Source organism: Sapajus apella, unplaced genomic scaffold (genome assembly GCF_009761245.1).
Source record: "Sapajus apella isolate SASKATOON/1434 unplaced genomic scaffold, GSC_monkey_1.0 scaffold181, whole genome shotgun sequence".
NCBI lineage: Eukaryota > Metazoa > Chordata > Mammalia > Primates > Cebidae > Sapajus > Sapajus apella.
This window is the reverse complement of record NW_022437121.1, coordinates 603,232-624,170: the sequence shown is the minus strand read 5'-3', so window position 1 is coordinate 624,170 and position 20,939 is coordinate 603,232. Positions and strand designations below refer to the sequence as shown.

General features: G+C 59.6%; 1 protein-coding gene across 1 annotated transcript in view; it reads left to right on the top strand.

Annotated features, from left to right (window-relative positions):
* The window catches only part of KCNQ1 (potassium voltage-gated channel subfamily Q member 1), a 390,974-nt gene that overhangs the window by 106,381 nt on the left and 263,654 nt on the right, over nt 1–20,939 (top strand). Inside the window, exons 3-6 of the mRNA XM_032268483.1 lie at nt 12,117–12,243; nt 12,796–12,874; nt 13,460–13,556; nt 14,269–14,409. Of these exons, the coding sequence (XP_032124374.1) occupies nt 12,117–12,243; nt 12,796–12,874; nt 13,460–13,556; nt 14,269–14,409 (444 nt within the window). The remainder of the gene's footprint in view (nt 1–12,116; nt 12,244–12,795; nt 12,875–13,459; nt 13,557–14,268; nt 14,410–20,939) is intronic.

Here is a 20,939-nt window from a genome sequence, read left to right as displayed (position 1 = left end):
TTGTTCAGTAGAATTAAGTAAGGCGGAGCAATAATGGGTGGTTGAAAAGAAAGGAGTGGCCAAAGAGATGCTGAGAAGGTACCTGCTGCAAGGGGAAAAGAGAGAGCCGGGAGATCAGGGTTCACACCCACACCGAAGCTCAAGTCAGACCAGCGTGAACGAGATCAGGCGCTGATAGAAGACGTGGCTGTAATGTTTAAGGCATCAGACAACATAAAATATATAAAGCCAGAACTACTGGAAATCTACAAGGAAGGTAAAATATGATAACAGGAGGAGATTTAATGTGCCTCTTCCAGAACAGGACAGTCCTAGTGGGCACAAGATAAGTGAGGACATGGATGGTTAAATGTTATTATCATGAGAAATTCTAGATTCTAACAGTATTTTGAAATGACTCCTATTCTTATTATATATAGCCACGTAACAAACCATCCACAGATCTAGCACCTTCAAAATAGGCAACACGCCTGAGCTGGCTAGTGTGCAGTCCGGCAGGGCTCAGTGGGGCGGCTCATCTCCACTCTGCGTGGTATCAGCTGGGGCTGGAGGTCCACAGTGTTGTGCCAACATGGCTGGTCAGGCTCCTGTTCCTCAGGGCCTCTCCAAAGCTGCATGGATTCCTCACATCTCAGTTCCAGAAATGAACAGTCCAGGAGACAGGCAGTGCCAGGAACTGCAGAGCCACCTGGCCGTATCCTCTTAGTGCAGGTGCCACAGAGCCCAGGTTCAACTGGGGAGGACTGGCAAAGAAGTTCAGGACTGTGCTTTAAAACCAGCACTATAACTTAGAATCCTAATAATGGAGTAGTTTTTTTCCCTTACATCTGCAGAACACATACAAAACCAACCATTCATGTGGCTGTAATCAAATCTAACCTACCTCAAGAAATTGAGATTTAACTGGCCATGCTCTCTGATCAAAACCCAGTATCATGAAAAATAAGTGATAAACGATTGAGGAAGAAAAAACCCTTAACTATTTGAGAGTTAAGAACACTCTCCTGAGTAGCCATAAAGAAGAGGAGATGCACGTGGGAGGGTGGGCCAGGTAGGGCGTGATGAGACCCAGGCCCCTCTGCCTGCCCCAGCCCACACGTCACTCCCGCTGTCCCCCAGCACTGACTGTAGATGCTTTCATTTTGTAAATTCCGTGCCAGTGCCCGCCTCACTCACTGGTGACTCCGCTGCGTTTGCAAATGTTGTCCCCCACATGGATTGAAATTCATCTATTGCCTGAAAATAATAAAGTATGTGCATTGCAGGTTGTGTAAGCATAGACATTTATTGAGTGCCTCCCGGGTTCTCACCCCTTGCCAGGTGATGGATTGATTCAGTGTGCTGGGGGTCTCAGGGCAGGAGGCCCACATAGTTTTTGCTTCACCAGAATCTGCTAATCGGCCTGGTTTGGGGCAGAGATTAGATGGGCCAGCCTGTGGGCACTCTGCCTAGCGCCATCTGCCTCTCCCACCCCGGGCAGGTGTCGGGTGGCCGCCGCACCCTGTGTCCGCCTCCTGACCTTGAGAACACCCAGGTGCGGGAGGAAGTGGGCCACGCTCGGGAACCCCCACCCCGCCGGCTCGTGCAGCGAGCTGGGTCCCAGGGCTGGAGGCACCTCATTAAACCGCCTGAAATGCGTGTAACTCTAGTCAGCCCCAGTAAGGCACCGGCAGTATATGTGAAATTAAAATTACTGAGAGGCCCCCTCTCCTCCCCACCGTGGGTGGGCAGCCTTCATGCGGAGGCCAAGGCCCGGAAGCCAGCAGTCCTGGGAAAGATTTGGCCCCAATGATAATGGGCCCAGGAATGTGTTAGGCCCAGGGTGTGGTCCCAGTCCCTTTCCGAGCTGACCCCTCCCCCGCTATACCCACACACGGGGCCCGGCTGTCTTGAGTGCCTCCTGCTCAGACCCCGGGGAGGCACCTGCGTGACAAATGTCAGGAGTTTGCAGTTACTCCTAGAGCTGCAGACAAGGGGCAAGGCAGGGCTGGAGGCACCGGCTCAGCAGGAGGGGTCACCTGAGCCTTGGCCTGCAAGGAAGGTTTGCTCAAGGGGTGTCTCTTGAGCAAAATATTGCACTCTCTTCGCTCTCTGAAAGCCCACCAGGCAGTCTTGCCAGAGGTGCTTCCTGGAAGCCGGTGGAGAGGATGCATTCCACACGAAGGCCTTATGGAATCAGCCCCTGGGCCTGGAGGTCGCTGGGAAATGTGTGAACGTGGCTCCCCTCAGGCTAGGGGTGGACGCAGGCCCAGGGAGGAGCGGGAAGGCCTGGATCTTGTCAACTCCCCGAGTATGCCCTGTGGCTACTTGAATGTAGAGCACGGGGCAGGGGGAGGGCCAGCTCCTGAGGTTTTAGCCTCCCAAGAGTCTCCCCAGACAGGCCACAGGGGACACTAGGCCTCATGCCGCCTGTTGGGATGGTATCCAGGACGGGGGGACCAGACGACAGCTGTCGCCCACTCGCAGGGCCCGGCTGCCCGGTGGATGGGAACAGCCGTCCCCGTGACAACCCAGCAAGCCCCTTGCCTCTCTGGCTCCCCAGGGAGAAGGGACGCCCGGGCAGCTGTCCGGTGGGGCTAGTTCTTGAGGGAAAGCGGCCCCGTTACTCCCAGAGTCACCCCAAAGTCATTAACCAGGAGACAAGTACACAGAGCAGCTGGCCGCCATGGCTCTGAAGGTCAGAGATGGCCGGCAGCTGAGGGAAGGCCTGTGGTTGGGGCTCTCCTGCCCCCTTCCTGGGCAGGGGCTCCTTCCTCCCTCTGTCTCTGGGGTCCCATGGGAAGTCAGGGTGGGGCCTGGTTTGCGGCTTCCTCTGGCTTCCTGGGTGTGCCTTCCTGCAGGCCCAGGACCCCTAAAGTGTTCCAGTGACTTCAGGGAGGGAGAGCCAGACCAGGAGGAGCTCTCAAGGTACCCTGCAGGGAGACGCAGTGTCCCAAACACAGGGAGGGGGATATGTCCACCCGCGTCTCAGACAATGGCGGGGAGGGAGAGTGACGTCCAGCCTTGGGGAGCAGGGGATGATGTCCATCCTGGAGGAACGGAGAGGGGTGGTGATGTACAGCCTTCGGGGAGACGGCAGCATCCCCCACACAGGGTTGACGTCCAGAGTGGGGGTGTGCAGGTCTTTATGGGCCCCTCAGCCTCCCCTTCCACACCGAGTACAGCACCCACAAGGCAGTGCCTGGGAGGGAGACACTGTCCCCTGCCTGAAGTTTCTCAGCAGGCTTTTGGACACAGTGAGCTGGTCTCAGCACTGGACTTGCGGGTGGAGAAGGCTTTAGGGTACTTGGACTTTAGGGTGCTCTGGGGGAGACCAGAACAGACCTGAAGGAAAGGAGGGGTTCCAGGCAGAGGCAGCAGTGGATAGGCGAGGGCTTCACAGCGGGGAGGTCAGGCTGAGTGGCACCCTGCGGGACAGACTGGAACTCTCAGTCTGGAGCTGTGGACAGGTAGGAACTTCTACAGCCAGGAAGGCCAGGTGACGTGGGGGGCTCCAGGCAGCCGGGCCAGCACAGGACAAGGCGTCAGGTCAGCAGGGCTCTCCTATGTGAGAGTCTCTGCCCCACTGTGCCCAGACCCTGCCCCTCAATAAGATCGCTTCCCTCTTGAGCACGTGGAACCCCACCTTCCCCTATCCCATCCCCATGGCGTTTCCACAGGCCCAAGACACTGTTCTCATTTCACCCTCTCCACAGCCCTAGGAGGTGGGTATTGCTGGTGCCCCCGTTTTACAGATGTGGACACTGAGCCCAGAGTGGCTGAGCTGCTCGTCTGGGTCCCCTGCCTGGGATGGGGGTGCCACCTCACCCCAGGCCGCTCCTGTCCTGCACCCACCCTCCTCCTGCTTAGCCACCCTTTCTCTTGCTAATGTGTGGGACAGGGGGCTCTCAGGGGGCCTGGCCAAGGTAGCAGGTACCCCCTACCATACTTCCAGTGCCAACCCTGGCTGCCTGGAGCCAGCTGTGCAGGGGCACAGAGGCCCTCCCCTCCGAGGAAGTGGGCCTGTTCCAGGCTACCTTGGGTGGCTGGCGTCTTGAGCAGCCAGGGCCTCAGGCAGCCAGGGCCTCGGCAGGGACATGGAGGGCCCCACTCAAGGTCACAGGCTGCATGTTCCATGCGGCCTGGGGAAGCAGCCGAGCAGAGGGCTGCAGCCCCAGAGTAACAGGCTGGCTCAGCATGGCACCCCAGTTGTGCCCCAACTAAGGGGACACTTGGCAGGAGAGGAGCCGTGGCAGGGCAAGGTCAGCCCCCCAGCAGCAGGGCCGGGACAGAGCAGAGTCAGCCCCCCAGCAGCAGGGCAGGGTCAGCCCCCCAATAGTAGGGCCGGGACAGGGCAGGGTCAGCCTCCCAGCAGTAGGACCGGGACAGGGAAGCCGGACCCCGACTGTGTCACCTTTGGCACCGTGGCTTGTGCATCTTACGTGGGCCTGGCTGGCCCCACTGTGGTGCCTGCCCCAGGCCAGGCTACATTAGGCAGGGTGGGGGACTGGTGCTCCCCGGGGGGTGGGGGTGAGGGGGGTGGCTAGTGTGGACTGAGGGCCCCAGCTGTGCCCAGCACGTCACTGGGGGGCCCACAGGCTCTCAGCACAGGCTGGCGGCTGGGAGCAGCTGGCCACAGGCAGGCCCTGGGACAAAGGGCGCTTTGAGCTGCCTGAGTGCCTGCATCGCCCTCCGGCCAGCTGACCCTCCTGGGAGTGCGAGGCTGGCTCTCTCTGTGGCTTATCAGGGCTGGGCCGGTGTGGAGTTGGAACAGCTGGCCCCAAAGCCCGCCAGGCGGGCTCTATGCTGGGGGGACCACTGCCCCCACAGGGAAGCGCCTGGCTCAGCACAGGCCCAACCCCTGTCTTCCCAGCTATGGGGCGGGGGGCGAAAACCTAACCCTGGGTCCCCACAGCACCCCCAGCCTAGCCCCTGTGTCTACCCCATCTGATAAGGCCATATTGTCTCCTAAAAAGTGTCAACACTGATCTCCGTCTTTTCGGGGGGTGGGGGAGTTCCTGGCTCCAGTGGAAGGTCCCCAGGCCTAAGTCTACAGGGGCGCCTGGGAGGCTGGCTGCGTTTCTGTGTCCTTGACCCTGGCCCCTTCCATGAAGCTCAGCTCTGATCCTTGGTATTTAATCTTCATCTTCCAGCCTCTTTAAAATTAATTTTCCTTTAAAGAGGTTGTAGAGCAGTAACATCAGAGACCCCAAAATAGACAAAGGAGATAATAGAAGAGTAATGTCAGAGCCGCTACGTCCTCACGATAAGGGTCTGTGAAGCTTCCTTTATTGTTTAGTTTAAAAAAAAAATCTATATATTTCATCCAGAAAGGCAGGATGTGAGTGCAGCTGGTCAGAACCAGTTATTTCAGGCTGCCTTGCCATCTTCCCCATGTGATTGATGGGCGCAGGGACCTTCTCTAAGGTCCTAAATCATGTGGTTCCGGCAGCCTGGAACTTCTAAACACATTGAACCCAGAAAATCTTCGCAATGATGCAGATTCGCCAACTGATAAGAGCAAAACAATAGATCAGATGGCCGGGCCGACCTTCAGCCTTCTCAGAGAGCACCAGGGCTGGTTGCAACACGTTTAAGCCAATGTGTGACCTTTCCCCCTCTGTGAGCTTGGAGACTAAAAATCCCAGATAAGCACCTGCTTTGCTAAACCCTTGCTGGCCCTCCAGCTTTGGGCAGATCTCCTGTTTGTGCCGCCGTTAACGCCACAACACCGGAAACCAGCATGGGGCCGGCCTGCGTGCAGGGCCGCGTGTCTCCTGTGTGACCTTGAGCTTCCATTTTCCTTCTGCACCACATACTGACTTCCTCTGGGTTGAGGGTGAGGGTCCCAGTGTCTGTCTGCCAGAGGACAAGATTTCAGTATCAACAGTGAAGCCATCAGAGGTGGTGACTGTGCCTTAGGGCGTCCTGCTGGCACCCAGGACCCTCGGTGAAGGATGGCACTGAGATCCATTCAACACATGTCTTGTCAATGTTCCGATGAAACAAGATTAGGAGGAATTTTACGACTTCCCTGTGTTTTTCCAGCTAGGGCCCTTTGCACCGCCTAGTATTTGTTTTTTGCCTTCATCCTGAGAGGGCTCAAGGTCTGCGTGCCATTTTGCAATTGACAAATGGCTTGTGCTTAGCTATTTTGTTTAATGCTGAACTAACAATAGTCAGTGAAGATTAAGAACTAAAGACTCAAGGACAGCTGCAGATGACCGCAGCTGGAGCAAGGCAGATACTCAGGCCGCTGGGGGGCCCTGAAGGCCCGCAGAATCCTTTCGGGACACCTGGGCAGTGGGAGCCCAGGTAAGTAACCGCCATGGGCCAGGGCCCCTGCAGGCCCTCATTTCATCATCAGAGAATGCACGTAATCTTAAAATTCCGCATTTCAACCATTTCACAGTGTGCAGTTTGGCAGCATTTGGTACATTCACAAGATGGTGCAACCAACACGTGCCCCCAGTTCCGGAACTTTTCCATCACCTCAAAAGGAAAACCATCCCCAGTCCCCTTCTCCTGCTTCCTGCCAACCACATTCTTCTTTAACGGTATGGTGAAATATAGGGCCAGCCGTAGTGACTCATGCCTGTAATCCCAGCACTTTGGAAGGCTGAGGCAGGAGAATCACTTGAACCCGGGAGGCGGAGGTCGCAGTGAGTGGAGATGGTGCCACTGCCTCCCTGACTGGGCAAGAGTGACACTCTGTCTCAAAATAAATAAAATAAAAATGTATTTTACCATTTTAACCCTTTTTAAGATCACAGTTCAGTGTGACCATCGCCACCAGCCAGCTCTAGAACTTTCTTCATCTCGCAAAACTGATGAAACTGTGTCCCCATTAAACACTCACTGCCCGCTCCCCCTCCCAGCCCCTGACACTCACCATCTACTTTCTACCTCTGTGAATTTGTTGGCTGTGGCCACCTCATGTGAGTGGAATCAGACAGCCTTTGTCCTTGTGTGACTGGCTCATTTCGCTGAGCCTAACGTCTCCAGGGTTCCTCCATGTTGCTGCCTGTGTGAGAATTCTCTTTCTCTTTAAGGCTGAATCCCATGCCATTGTATGGAGGGACCACATCTTCCATCGGCGCGTTGGGGGACCCTGGGCCGCTCCCTCTGTTTGGCTTTGTGAATGTGCTGCCATAGTCATGGGTGTGTGTGGCTCTCCTTTAAAGAGGCTGGGGACAGACTCCAGAGTGGAATTGCTGGGTCATATTTTTTTTCTGGCATATTATTTGAATAGACTGTTTATTAGAGCAGTTTTAGGGTCACAGCAAAATTGGGGGGCTGTCATTCCGTGTTTTCACGTGTCCCACGGCAGTGGCAGCGTTCTCCATTTACCCAAGTGGTGCATGAGGCCGCGACTTCTCCGGATCCTTGGGAGCGCTCATCACTCTGTTTGGGGTGGGAGCCACCCTCACGGCTGAGAGGCGGCACCTCGCTGTGGTCTGGTTGTGCGTTTCCCTGGTGATTAGTGGCACTGAGCGCCTCTCCGTGGGCCTGTTGGCCATCTGTGTATCTTCTCTACAGAAATGACTGTTCAAGTCCTTGGCCTATTTAAAAAAACTTGAGTTGCTAGGAAGTTTGTTTTTTTTTAAATGGTTTTAAATTACACAAATAATACCCGCGAGAGCCAACGTGTAACATACCCCGGGAGGGACATGGATTCACACTCGTGGAGCGGAGCTGGGGGTGCAGGATGGGATGGCCGGCTTCTGGGCAGGACCCGTGGCCTATCTTGTTTTGGGGGACAAGGACCCAGAAACAGATCTGCTTCCAGGCCTTGCCAGAAAAGCACACAGTGGAACAAGTGGGTCCCCTGTGGAGGGGCAGGGGCCTCAGCCAGCATTTCTTCCCACTTCACATGTCTTTTCTGTTGCTTCTGTGACGGTGTCTCAGGGAGGGGCAGAACCCACAGGGTTTGACTTCCTGACCCCGCACATCCTCGTCCCCGGCCCCTCTCTGGGTCTGGAGGAAGGGGGTGCTGTGGTCCTGGCGGCTCTTGTGCCTGCACCCACCTTGGGGCCATGTCACACCCACACCCTCCCTCCAGGCCAGACTCAACTCTCCAGCTGCCCGGCTGCCCACTGGATGACCACCAAGGCGGAGGCGGGTGGCTGGTGGGGCTGGCGGCCATGTGAGGCCCAGGCCTGTCTTCCCTGCCTCGCCCCACAGGATCCAGACACCTTCCTGTCCCTCAGTGGGGCTGGTGGCTCTGGAGCTCCTCTCGGGTGCCTTCCCCCTCCCAGAGCCGCATTCACAGCCTGGGGTCCTCGTCTCATGTCTAGGTTCCCTTTGCCAAGGGTCCTTCAGCTTTTGGCCTGTACCCACTCATCTGGCAGTAACAGGGCTGCTTCCAGAACCACCACCGTGCCCATGTGGCCCCCAGTGGTGTCTATGCATGAGAGTGGTTAGCCCTCCTTGGCTGGCCTGGCCTCTCCTGCCGTGTTCACTCCCACACCTGAGGATGCCTGTACCTTGTCTTGGGGGGCTCTCTCTGCCATGGTCACCCGCCTTCCCTCCCCTAAGCTGCGGGTGCCCTGACCTCTCCCAGCCTGACTTTCCTTCCCCGTAAAATGTGGACAGAGGCCACCACCCTGTGACGGTGGTCTGTGTTTGTTCCGTGCACGTCTCTGTGCCCAGCCCTGGGGCCCCTTTGTCCGTGAAACCATCCGCAGCCAGGAGGCGGCCTTGCTTTAGTCCGAAGGAGAGTGATCGGGAGGGAGGGGCCTCTTTGTCCCCTTGGTCTGTTTGTGGTCTCAGTGGAGACCAAGGACGGCTCTTCTCCTCGTATCTGTGGGGCAGGGCTCAGGGCCGCACTCCATCAGCGTCCCAGGGCACTTCATCCTTGACCCGGGGGGCTTGCTGGCGCCACATAGATCTTGTGACAGGCACTTTGTGGGGCTGGATGATGCTGGGTGCCCCTCAGAGGCCCTGGGGCTGTCTCTGTGATCAGTCGGGGAGTCGGAAAACACCCCTGGTTCTGCCCGTGTGGTGGATGGGGCTCTCAGAGGGGCTGGGGCTGGGGCTGGGGGTGCTGAGCTGGCCTGAGGAGGGTGGGGGAACCCAGGGGGCAGAATGGGGGAGGGAGAGAGCACTCTAGACACAGAGCCCTGAGGAGGCATGGGGCGCCCCAGGCATGGGGAACACTTGGGGCCTGTGGGAGGCTCTGGGGGAGATTGGGCTGTGAGCCCCTGGGAAGGTAGCCTCAGGGACAGGCCTAGACTCCCACCTTCAGTGAGGACAGCAGGAGCTATGGCAGCTGCTTGAGCAAGGGGGGCAAGGCAGCAGTCACTAACGCAGGTTCTGGGGAATAGCTTGACGCCTCTTTAGCTCACCTCTGGAGCTTGGGGCCAAGTCGGCAAATACAGATGAACCCAGAGTGAGGAGGGTGGCTAGGACATCACCCATCTGGGGTCTTGACTGCTGGAGCCAGGGGGAGGCGGGCCTGCCATTCTGTGAGCCTGCTTTTTTAGGGGTGTGGTCCCCTGAATTGGGAATGGGCCACGGCATGGCATGGGGGACCACTCCCCCTCCCTGGTCCCAGATGAGTGTGAGCAACCTGGGGTCTCACTGCGGCCTTGGCCCCCCGTGTTGTCCCGCACAGCTCAGGAAAGTGTTTGAGGCTGATGGTGGTGGAGATAGTTTTATCTCTGAGCAAACATTCCAACTCATCTGGCTGTTTCCAGCCTAGAGATGGTGAAGGGACTTTTCCTTGGCTCCATCCTGGCCTGCCAGCAGCACCAGCCTAATTAACCCGACAAGCGGGGCCTCCCCAGCCATGGGACCTTGAACCGCCTTCCCACCTCCAGCCAGATTTGGGGATCAGCATTGTTTTTAATTTTTCCCATCACCATGTCCCACAAGGCAGGAGTCCTGCCACCTCCGAAGGCCAGCCTCTAAGCAGGTTCCCCGGGCGTGAGGTCAAGAGAATATTAGAAAGACATGCAGCTATCCACAGCAACCCCCAGTGGTTGCTTATTTGTTTAAAGGTATAACTTAAGACACATTTAGCACTTCAGGCCTGCCTGGACATGGCTGGAGAAGGTACTTAAGTAATTTTTAAAGTACATCAAAACAAGGTTGGGTGCGGTGGCTCACGCCTGTAATCCCAGCACTTTGAGAGGCTGAGGTGGGTGGATCATCTGAGGTCAGGAGTTCGAGACTAGCCTGGCCAACGTTGGCAAAACCCCATCTCTACTAAAAAAAAAAAAAAAAATACAAAAAATTAGCCAGGTGTGGTGGTGTGTGCCTGTAATCCCAGCTACTTAGGAGGCTGAGGTAGGAGAATCACTTGAACCTGGGAGCTAGAGGTTGCAGTGAGCAGAGATCATGCCACTGCACTCCAGCCTGGGCAACAGAGCAAGACTCTGTCTCAAAAACAAAAATTAAAAATTAAAATAAAGTGCATCTAAACAAGAAAAACCCTGCTAAGGGCCAGTCTGCTGGGTGGCGTATGGGTCAGCAGAGCTGGGCTGGGAGCCGCGATGCCTCCCCACCGAGGTCACCAGAGGTTGGGCAAGCCGGCCTCCATGCCGCCATGTGTACTGTCTCAGCTTCGGGGACTCGGAGCTCCGTGTTTCTGTGGCCTTTTTCATGATGACCAAACACAGGCACACATTACTGTGTCCAGGCCCACCTCCCTACAGGGCAGGTTCTCAGAAGCAAAACCTGACGAGACAGAGTTTGTGCTACCAGAGAGCTCTAGGCCAGCTCTTTGGAACATTCATTCATTCGTTCATTCGGTATGTCTATGTTGAGCACTGGCCGGAGAAGGTGCTGTCCTGGGGCCTGGGAAATGGGTGTGGATAAGACCAAGGTGGTCTCTTTCCTAAGGAGCTCAGCCAGACCTCAGCCAAAGCCCCAGTCCCCAGAAGCTGAGGACAGAGGTGGGACCCGAACCCCCCATGAGGCCATGGAGCCTGCAAGTGTCCAGACCCTTTACCTCACACCCCCGCCATCTCCTGTATGCACCCAACTGCACATACCCTCACCCCTGAAGGATCTGACACCATGAGCCAAAAACATTTTTGCAAAAGGAAAGCAGCTAAGTTCCTATTGTGTCTCTTCTTGTCCATTGGGCTTGCCCCCTACACACGCCGGATGGTGTATCATTCTGTCCTAATTAATAACATTTGGGAGCCAGCGATGGCAGTGTCCAGCCGACCACTCATAGTGGACCCCCGGTGGGGCGTGGCATGGCAGCAAGGCCAGCCACCTTCACCCAGTGGGAGCAGAAGTCCCCTCCTGGGCCCAGCTTCTGAGGGAAGACAGGCAGGAGTTCACCGAAAGCAAGCCTGAGACGCCATATGCCTGTGGTTTCGTGGCTTTGTGTGGCTAGCACCTTCCACACGTGAGGGCTGGTTTCATCTTCCAGCCTCTCATGCCTTCCCTGAGGGCCTCCCCTGCACCCCGGCTGCCTGGGTGCGGGGCGCAAGCCTGCAGGCGGCCTCTGTGCTTTCAGTGTCACAGCTGCATTTGGACAGTATGTCCCCACCCATGCCCGCTGAGCCTGCCACTGCTGCATTCACACTTTACAGACAGGGACACTGAGGCCCAGGTACCCACTTCTGTGCCTAGAAGGTGGGATCCAGCTCTGAGGGTCTTCTTCCCACTCCTCCAGGAACCTCTGCCCTCTGGTATTGGTGGAGTTGAGGAGGCGTGGGGGTGTGGAGGGGGCAGATGACTCCCTCCAAAGGCAAAGTGGTCCAGAGGCTGCCCCCACCCCAGGGAGGCCGGGCTCAAAGACCAGCTGTGAGGCTGCCTGGGGCTGGAGCTCGTGGGAAACTGCTTCTCACGGAGGGCGCCCGGGGTTCCTGGTATGGGGCCCCCTCTAGCCCAGGCGGGGGTTCTGGCATGGGGCCTCCTCTGGCCCAGGTAGGCCTGGCCAGAGCGCTGTAGCCTCACCTGGGTTCCACTGCCTGTGGACGTGAGCTTAAGCTGCTCGGCCCTCCAGGGCCTCTGTGCACAGCCATCATCAGCCCTAACAGGCCAGGACCTGGGCCTGCTGTTCTTGGGGTGTCCTTCAGCAGAGGCTCCCAGTGTAGCTGGGTCCAAACAAGTCTCAGGGTCTGAGGCCTCTCGAGGCCGAGCCTGCCAGCAGTGAGCATCCCACTCTGTCCCTGCAGGAGATCGTGCTGGTGGTGTTCTTTGGGACGGAGTACATGGTCCGCCTCTGGTCGGCCGGCTGCCGCAGCAAGTACGTGGGCCTCTGGGGGCGGCTGCGCTTTGCCCGGAAGCCCATTTCCATCATCGGTGAGTCATGCCTGCCCTGTGGAGGTCACGCCCAGGTTTCCAGACCAGGAAGGACCCCCAACAGAGAGTCCCCTGAGGACTGGGGAGCCCCAAGGCCAGCAGTAGGGTGACTGCCTGGGACCCAGCACAGAGCATTTACAGTCCCCTACCACCTCTGCACTAAGACTTTGATCATGGTGTCAGGGTGGGGGTTGGTCCCTCCCAGATTCCCAGGAGCCTCGCAGCCCAGCAGAGCTTCACGGTGGGCCAGTCGCCCTCGGTGGCCCAAGAACCGTGGTCCAGGCCTAAGGCTCTGCCCTTTCTAGCCCCTTGCAGGGCTCAGCACAGGGCCCAGCCTGGGCTGGAGGCTCCATGTGGCCCAACAGGGGTTGGGTCTCCCAGTTTAGGTGCTGCCTGGCTCCCTATCCAAGGTGTTCCCATGTCCCCCGTCATCAGGGCCTAACCCGCCTAACCGGCAAGCCCCTTCCCTAGATGAGAGCAGGGGGTGTGGTCTTTCCTGGAGCCCTGCTTGGTGACAATCATGACAATCTACCTCTACCCTGTACCCCACAGACCTCATCGTGGTCGTGGCCTCCATGGTGGTCCTCTGCGTGGGCTCCAAGGGGCAGGTGTTTGCCACATCAGCCATCAGGTGCGTCTGTGCTGTGAGCTCTCCCTGCTGCACTGAGCACCCCTCCTGAGCTGTAGGTAGTCTCACACCCCATCTGCCTTGCTCTGATGCAAGGTGCCCTGGTGCCTGCTGCCCCTGTGTACACTGAGCTGTGTGCTGGGGTGGGTGGAGCAGACAAGTGTGGAGTGCACGGCTCAGACTGGAGATGCCTCAGGCAGCCCTGGGCTCTGGCCCAGCCCCGGCACCTCTGAGCTACGAGGACTTCGGTGATAACCTGACCATTTGGGCACACAGCCTGCTCATCTGCAAACTGGGGTGACCCAAGGGGCTCCCCTGGAAGGCAGTCTGGGGACTGAGGGAATCTGGAGGTACCTGGCTGGCCGCCAGCCCCAACCCTATGTGAGCAGATTCAGAGCAGGCTCTGGGGGGCTGTGCCTAGGAGGGAAATTCCAAGGCCCCTGTCGGGATGGAGGTACACCCAGCCTCCCCACCCAGAGTGGGCATCCAGCAAGGACAGGGACACCCATGCTGTCGGCCACCCCCAGGCCCGGAGTGTGCGCCTGAGCCCAGCCTTGCTCCCTCAGCCCCACACCGTCTCCTTCCCAGGGGCATCCGCTTCCTCCAGATCCTGAGGATGCTGCATGTCGACCGCCAGGGAGGCACCTGGAGGCTCCTGGGCTCTGTGGTCTTCATCCACCGCCAGGTGCGTAGCCTGATTTGGGGGTGCAGGGCCCAGGGTGGGGCAGGGTGGAGGGGGCTGAGCAGCCCACACTAGGATGACTTGGGATGTGCTGTGGCCCTGGGTGCCCAGGCTCAAGGTTCTGAACAGGGCCCAGGATCTCGGAGCGAGCCCCAGCCTGAGCCTGGCTGGGGTGCTCCACCCCCCAACCCCCGGTGCCGGTGACCCTGGCCTGCAGACGGATGATGTGCTCACCTTTGAGCTGGGGGCAAACGAAACGACAGAAATGAAAAACCCAGGCAAATCGAGAACCCAGGCGGACAGGGCCACCAGCACCCCTTCCCCGAGGGCCGCACCCAGACAGGCTCAGGCTGCGCCGGCCCCTGGCTCTGTGGGGTGAGGGGCCTCTTCCTCACCCTGAGGATCTGCTGGGTCCTGGTCCACTCTTGGTTCTGTCACGTGGTGGGAAAGAGAGCCGGGCAATCGGTGGAGCCAGCGCCGGCTCAGACGGTGGGCCTAGGGAGACCCCAGGGCTGAGCCTCACTCTGGGGGTAACCCCCACCGGCCGCTTACCAGGGTTGTGAGTAGCGGGTTATATGGAAGCCAGCCCTGTGCCTGGGCACCATGCCGGAGCGGCGTAGACGTCTGGTGATCGCTGGGACTTGCTTAGGCGCCTGCACAGGAGGCTCTCAGCCCGCGGCGCCTGGAGCCCGACACCGCCTGTTTTCTGGCCTAGGAGCTGATAACCACCCTGTACATCGGCTTTCTGGGCCTCATCTTCTCCTCATACTTCGTGTACCTGGCTGAGAAGGACGCGGTGAACGAGTCGGGCCGCGTGGAGTTCGGCAGCTACGCAGACGCGCTGTGGTGGGGGGTGGTAAGTCAGAAACTTCCAGGCAGGCGGGTGGGGGCGGCCCGGGCTGAAGAGGGACAGGACACCGGGACACTGGTGTGTCCAGACGTCAGGCCTTGCTGGCGGGGGCTTCTCACCTGCGCTCCCGCAGCCCCCCGTCCACATACCTGCGCTTGGAGCTGCCTGCACGGGTCCCCACGCTGTGTCAAGTGCTCTGGCATAACCATCCTGAAGTTCTGAACATGTCATCCTTGATTTTGAGATTTGAGCGGCGAGAAGTCTGAGGGGTCGCTGGAGCACGTGTTGGAGGCTCAGCGGTCTCGGCTTCCCCGTGGCTCCACCTCCTGCCGACATCCCAGGCTCCCTGTTCCCTGCGCCCACCCCAGCCATCACCCTGGCAGGGCCCCTGGAGGGTGAGGTCAGACACATGCCTCACGTGTCTCTGAAGGTCCACACAGGCCCTGTGAGTGCCACTGTCCCCAAGGAGCCAGACATGAGACAGCAAACAGGAAAGGCCACGATGGCTCAAGAGACCCCAGGAGAGAGCAGAGAGCTCCCGTGGGTCCGGTGGACGCTGGGCTGCAAGTTCTGAGCCCTGTGCAGTGACGACCTAGGTGCAGCTGGGCCCAGGGGGAGCGGGGACCCAGCCTGTGGGCCCAGAGGCTGCCCCCGGCTGCGAAGGTGGGTTCCAGCCACCTAGAGTGGCCCAGGAGCCTTGGGGAAGCGGGTGTGAGCAGGCAGATCCCACACAGGAATGCCAGCCACCCAAGCTCGGAGAGGCTGCACAGGAGGCGTGGGGCTGGGTGTCAGGCCAAGTGTTTGGGGCTTCCTGGAGGGAGTCAAGCTTGCCCGTGGGAGAGGGAGAAGTACCAAGGAGGTGCAGCTGCGGGAATCAGGGCGCGTCCTCCGAGCTTCAGGCTGCCCGAGTCCCATATCACCTGCATGTAGGCCCAGCAGTGGTTTCTCATGGCTCAGAGGACTCTGGCTGAGGCATTTCTAGGGGCAGGCCCAGCTTGCCAGTGTCCCTCTGGGAGTTGGTGGCTGCCTTCAAATCCTTCAGTGAAAACTGGCTTTTATATCCACATGGAGCTTGAGGGTTGCTTCTGGGGGAAACGTGTGGGTACCCCGAGGGGAGCAGCTGGCTAGAGGCTGGAGTGCAGGAAGCGGGTAACTCCATCCCCTCTCCTCCCACAGCTGCAGGGCCGGGTGAGCCGTCCACAGGCCACCAAGGCCCAGAGTGGCACCATCACACCTTGGGGAGTGGCCCTGGGTGTGGTACGGGAAGCCCCAGCACTGAGGTGACGGGGTGTCCCCTGCTCCACCGCAGGGGAGTCTGCCCTCGAGTCTGCCCTCGTCTCCTGCCCTCTGGGCTCACTGGGCCCGAGAACAGGTCATATGGGACCATGGTAGCAGCAGGGGCTGGGGGCTGGGAGGAGGCCATTGAAGTCTGCACAGGGTGGGAGCCAAGGCCTGGGGGCCACATAGGGGCTGGAGCTGGGGGCGGGCAGGACAGCCGTGGAAAGCACATGGTGGTGGTGCCAGGACCCAGCCTGTCTGCCTTGAGTCCTCCTTCCAGAAAGGCCCGGCCTCGCTGGCTCTCGGGGGCCCCCCTACCACCCTCAGAGCACATCTGGGCAGGACAAGAAGCCGCCCGTCGGCTCCCCAGCCAGGCACATGCCCCAGCAATTGCTGTGTCCCCTCCCTCCCCTCTGCCTTTCCCGGTGAGGCCAGACACCCAGCAGTGGCTCCTGACGTAGGCCAAGTCAGCAGGTTTTCTGGAAGCTTCCAAACTGCCCGACTGCTCAGAGAAGGTGGGGGCATGCTGACACAGCGCCTGGGTTGGGGCAGGCTGCGGTTTCGGCCTCTGCCTGCCTTCCTGGGGGCCTGTGTCCCCCCGAAGGCCCCAGTGTGGCAGGCCTGAGCAGGTTTGGGCAGAAGGGCCCAGCCCCCGGCCGGAGCCTGCCGGCAGTGAGTGCAGATGGGGCAGGGCCTGCTCAGGGACGGACTGCCCAGAGCCAGGAGAGTTCCCAGGAGGCTGGTGGCGAGGTGGGCACTGAGGAGCCAGCGGCGCAGTGGAAGCCAGTGGGTGCTGGCCCCAGCATGGCTGATAAGCGGTACCCAGCCTTCAGTGCTGGCCTGCCTGCCTTCCTGGCCGCCCGCTGGAGCTGTGGGCAGCGGACGCTACCCCCCAGCCCCCCAGCCCCCCCGCCCGCGGCAAAGCGGCCCTCCCACTCCCACACCTGTGCAAACATCCGCCCGCTGGCCGGGAACACGGCCCCTTTGTGCCCGGCTTGGCATCAGTGCCCCGGCCCGCACTGTCAGCTGCAGCCCGAGCCTCGGCCATCGCGCCCTGGCCTGGCCATTGTTCCCGCCAGGCCCCGCGCCCCTGGTCGCCCTGGGCCCCCCGCCGCCCGGGGCTCCGGGGCAAACAGCTCCCATTCAGCTGCCCTGCAGCTGTCGGGGGGAGCGGCGCCTGAGGCCTGAGTTATGGGCTGTGTTCCTGGCGTTTCTCGGACAAACAGAACTTGAGAAACGAAAGAAGGGGCAGCCCAGATGGGGGCTTTCAAGCCAGTTTGCCAATTCGCAACTGTGCCCTGAGTGGTTGTTTCTTTCAGCTCCTTTGTCCTGGCTTCCTTTACCCCACAGGGAGTGAAGCTCAGCCCCCGCCGCCGGGCAGCCAGGCCTACTCCACCTCCGTCCGTGGGGGCCACCACGGCCCTTACCAGGTGGGGGCGGGTTCCCGAGGGCCGGGCCGTTCTCATCGTCTTGCTGCATCTGCCCCAGGCCTCGCCTGGACTCTGTGGACTCCTCACCCCTCGGACACGCCCTGGGGGTGCTGGGGCTGCCACTGCAAAGTCTGCAAACTGCTGGGCCCAGAGCAACAGAAATGCAGGAGCTCTCAAGGCGGGAGCCCGACTGGAGGTGTGCGCGGGCCCGACCCCTCTGAAGGCGCAGGGAGAACCTCTCCTCCCCTCTCCCCGCGGCTGGAGACTCCATTTGTCCCCGCATACAGTGGCCTCACTCCTCTGAGTCGGCCCCGTCTCTCATAAGGACTCTTGCCATCGGCTTGAGGGTCCAGCCAGGCGATCCAGGAGGAGCTCATCTGCCTATTTCCAAATATCCTGTTTTGTGGGGCCAGGTGGACACAAATTAGGGGGGAAGCAGTCCCACCTAGAACACTGGGTGGCCCAGGTGGACTTCCTGGAAGGTCCCTTGCCTTGCTGGCCACCAGTTCCCACAGCTGTCCAGTGAGGGTGCCGGCTTAATGGCTGAGTGTCCCCTCCGGTCCCCTTCCCTGAGAAGGGTGGGGATACCTGATTTGGATGTGAAAAGTCCCGGATCCCCTAAGTGTGGCGCCCGCCCTGGCTGCCAAGGCGTTTGGGGAGAATTTAAGACTTTTCTTTGCCCTTCGAACAAAATGCGTTTGTTTGTGTTAAAGTTTGAGTGGAGGGAAAAGTCGTTTTTGCAAACACGGGCTCCTCTGTTCAGTGCCTGGGGGTCTCTCAAAACAGGAGGCGGCCAGGCTCTGTTTACCCCTCTGCATCTAAATTTAGAATTGAGAGTAAAAAAACTGGAATCCCATGCCTACAGCTCAGCCACCTTTTGAAGCAGAGCCTGACTGCCTGCCGTTCACTCTCTCCTCGCCTGGAGGCTCCAAAAACTCCCGCCTCCCTGGCAACAGTGCACCCTGGCAGGGCAAGGCCTGGAGGGGCTGGGGGCTGGTGCAAGGGTGTGCGTGAGGGCAGGGCCTCCCAGGCAGTCACAGGCAAGCCCTGTTGGCACTGCCCAGGGGAGGGGTGGTGTCAGGAAGAGCTGGGGAAGCCAAGGCACAGGAGCAGCCCCCCTGCCTAGCACCCAGGTCAGGGTTCTTCCTTCTCCTGGAGTTCCCTGCAAAGGGGAACGAGTTCAGCTGCCCCGCTGAGTGGGCCTGGGGACAGAGGCAGAGTACATGCCTGCTGTGTGCCTCAGTTTCTCCATCAGCACATGGGAGACAGCAGTCCATCTCCCAGGGCCAATGCAGTGCCCACTGTGAGGGCTGCTATGAGGACTGCAATCCCAGAGGCTGCCACTCATCCCTTTGCTGCAGAGACTTTCCCTGGACCAAAAGGGCCTCCTGGTGAGCCTGGGCCTCTGTTTGTGGACTCACTGGCTTGCGATCCTGCTCTGTGCCAGGCACTGCCAGGGGTTCGGGCAGCCCTGTCTTGCTCTCTCTGTCACAGTCAGGGGCGAGAAGCATGGTGTGAGCTGGGGCTGGCCTGTGGTGGTTCACAGGTGGGAACCACTATGGGAAGTGCCACCAGGGTGTCCCTGCAGGACTTTCTCGGCCTGAGAGCAGGGAGGCCTCGCTGAGGAGGTGACGTCTGAGCTGAGACCTCCAGGCACAGTCCCCTGGGCCTCCTGCAGGCAGGGTGCTGAGCCTGGCTGTGCCTCGGGGAGGATGCAGCCTAGGTGCCACGGGGGTGTTGACGGTTTCACCAGCCTGTATATGGGGCTCCGGGCTTCGTGAGTGAGAAGAGGACCCCATGTGACAGGGAGGCCTGCCGCTCCTGAATTTGTGTTCGCTTACTTTCTCCTGCTGAAAGGAAGCGGGTTTATTTTGGGGTGTGTGTTTGCTTTTACCCTGAGAGTCTGCGAGCTGGCTGGCTTGTCCCCACCTCCACATGGCAGCCTCAGTCCCTTTGTGGCCCTTCCCAGGAGCCAGGCTGGAGTCTCCAGGGTGGCCTCGCAGGGGCTGGGCAAATCTTTGGAATGTGCTAGGGGTCCCCTCGGACTGTGCCTGGCCTGTTAGAGCCCCAGGACCACTGGCCCCACCCTTCTTTGCCCCAGAGACAGTCCTGCCTCCCACCCAGAGGCCTCCCTCTGTCCACGGCTCCCCCTTCCAGGCCACCCCCCAGACCCCTCTCCTCCACCTGCGTCGGCCCTGCCCTCCAGAGTATCACCCACATCAGTGGGGCCCTGGCCTGACCTGTCCTGAGGAGTGCACATCTCTGAGCTCTGCATGGGGGGAGCCTGCCAGCTAGCAGAGGTCCAGAAGGCTCTAGACTGAGGTGCTAGACTGAGGCTGTAGACTGAGAGTCTAGACTGGGTCTCTAGACTGAGGCTGTAGACTGAGGCTCTAGACTGAGGCATTAGACTGAAGCTGTAGACTGAGGCTCTAGACTGGGTCTCTAGACTGAGGCACTAGACTGAAGCTGTAGACTGAGGCTCTAGACTGGGTCTCTAGACCGAAGCTGTAGACTGAAGCTCTAGACTGGATCTCTAGACTGAGGCTGTAGACTGAGGCTGTAGACCGGGTCTCTAAGTCTGCAAGTAGCACCGAAGCACTTTGCAAATTCTAGGAGTGAGTGACAGACTGGCCACATGCCAAGCCCTCACCCAGCAGGCAGCCCATGAGAAGTGTTCTGTGATCGTGCACCTTCCTGAGAGGGGGAAACTGAGGCAGAGAACAGGCTGGGGCTTTGCCTTAGACTAGCTGGACAGGGAGAGAACTGTCCCCCACACTCAGAGCTACAGTGCCAGCCCAGCCTTGCCAGCAGGGCAACCACAGGACTGCCAGGCAAGGTGAGGGTGCCGGGTAGGGCCCAGGGCCCTCACACATGGGGCATTGTCCCACACCCCCTGGAAGCACTGAGACAGGCATCGTGCCATGAGAGGGGACACCCGCCTGGACCTCTGTGTGTTCAGCCTACTGTGTGTTTGGAACTGAGGCTGAGGGCGCAGCTCTGGGAGATCCTGTGTAGGCTTCCTGCCAGGCCCTAGAGAGAGGCCCTGGAGCTGTGGGGCTGAGCCTGGGTGCCGCACTCTCCCACCTGTATCCTTGGGTGCCTCTTCACGGGCAGGCTGGGCCCTCGAGGCCGGAAGCAGCCTCTTGGCCCGTCTCGGGTTTGCCCCCTGCCTTTGGGGGTGGGCACAGCAGGGAACATGGGTCCTGCAGGCCTTGGTCCAGCTATCTGCCTGGCCAGTTTCTAATGCGGATCCCTCAGCACAGTGACTGCCCAGCCTCAGTTTCCTTCTCCGTAGTCTTGACCTGAGGGTACCAGCTGGGTTGTGACACCTCTGGGCTACCCTTGCTCCCACTCTTGGCCACCCTTCCTCTGGACAGACAACCACCATGTGGGGCCACCCCTTCCCTCTGGACAAATGACCACTGTGTCTCCAGCTGGGCCAGTGAGCTCTGGGTCCCAGAGCTTGGCATGCAGCTGGAACTAAGGTTTCTGGGCTGGCCTCCGTCCTCCCCTGGAGGCCAGCCTTGAGGAGATGCTTCCGAAAGGAGAAAATAGGATCCCAGTGCCAGCTTCTCAGGGTGGAACGTGGGGGGATAGAAGGCTCCCCAGCGCCTCCCACCCCTTCACACGGGAGTGAAAACGCAGGCAGGCCCCTGGGCAGGGGGGTGGGGGAAATGCTCTGACCAGTGGGGTATGGGCACCCCACTCACCCCCACCATTCCTGCCACGGGCATGACTTGGTGTCCCTCGTGGGGCCGGCGCCCTGTCAAGGAGCTGTGGCGGCTCAGGAGACAGGCATGTGGGTCTGCATTCCAGGTGGCGGGCCAT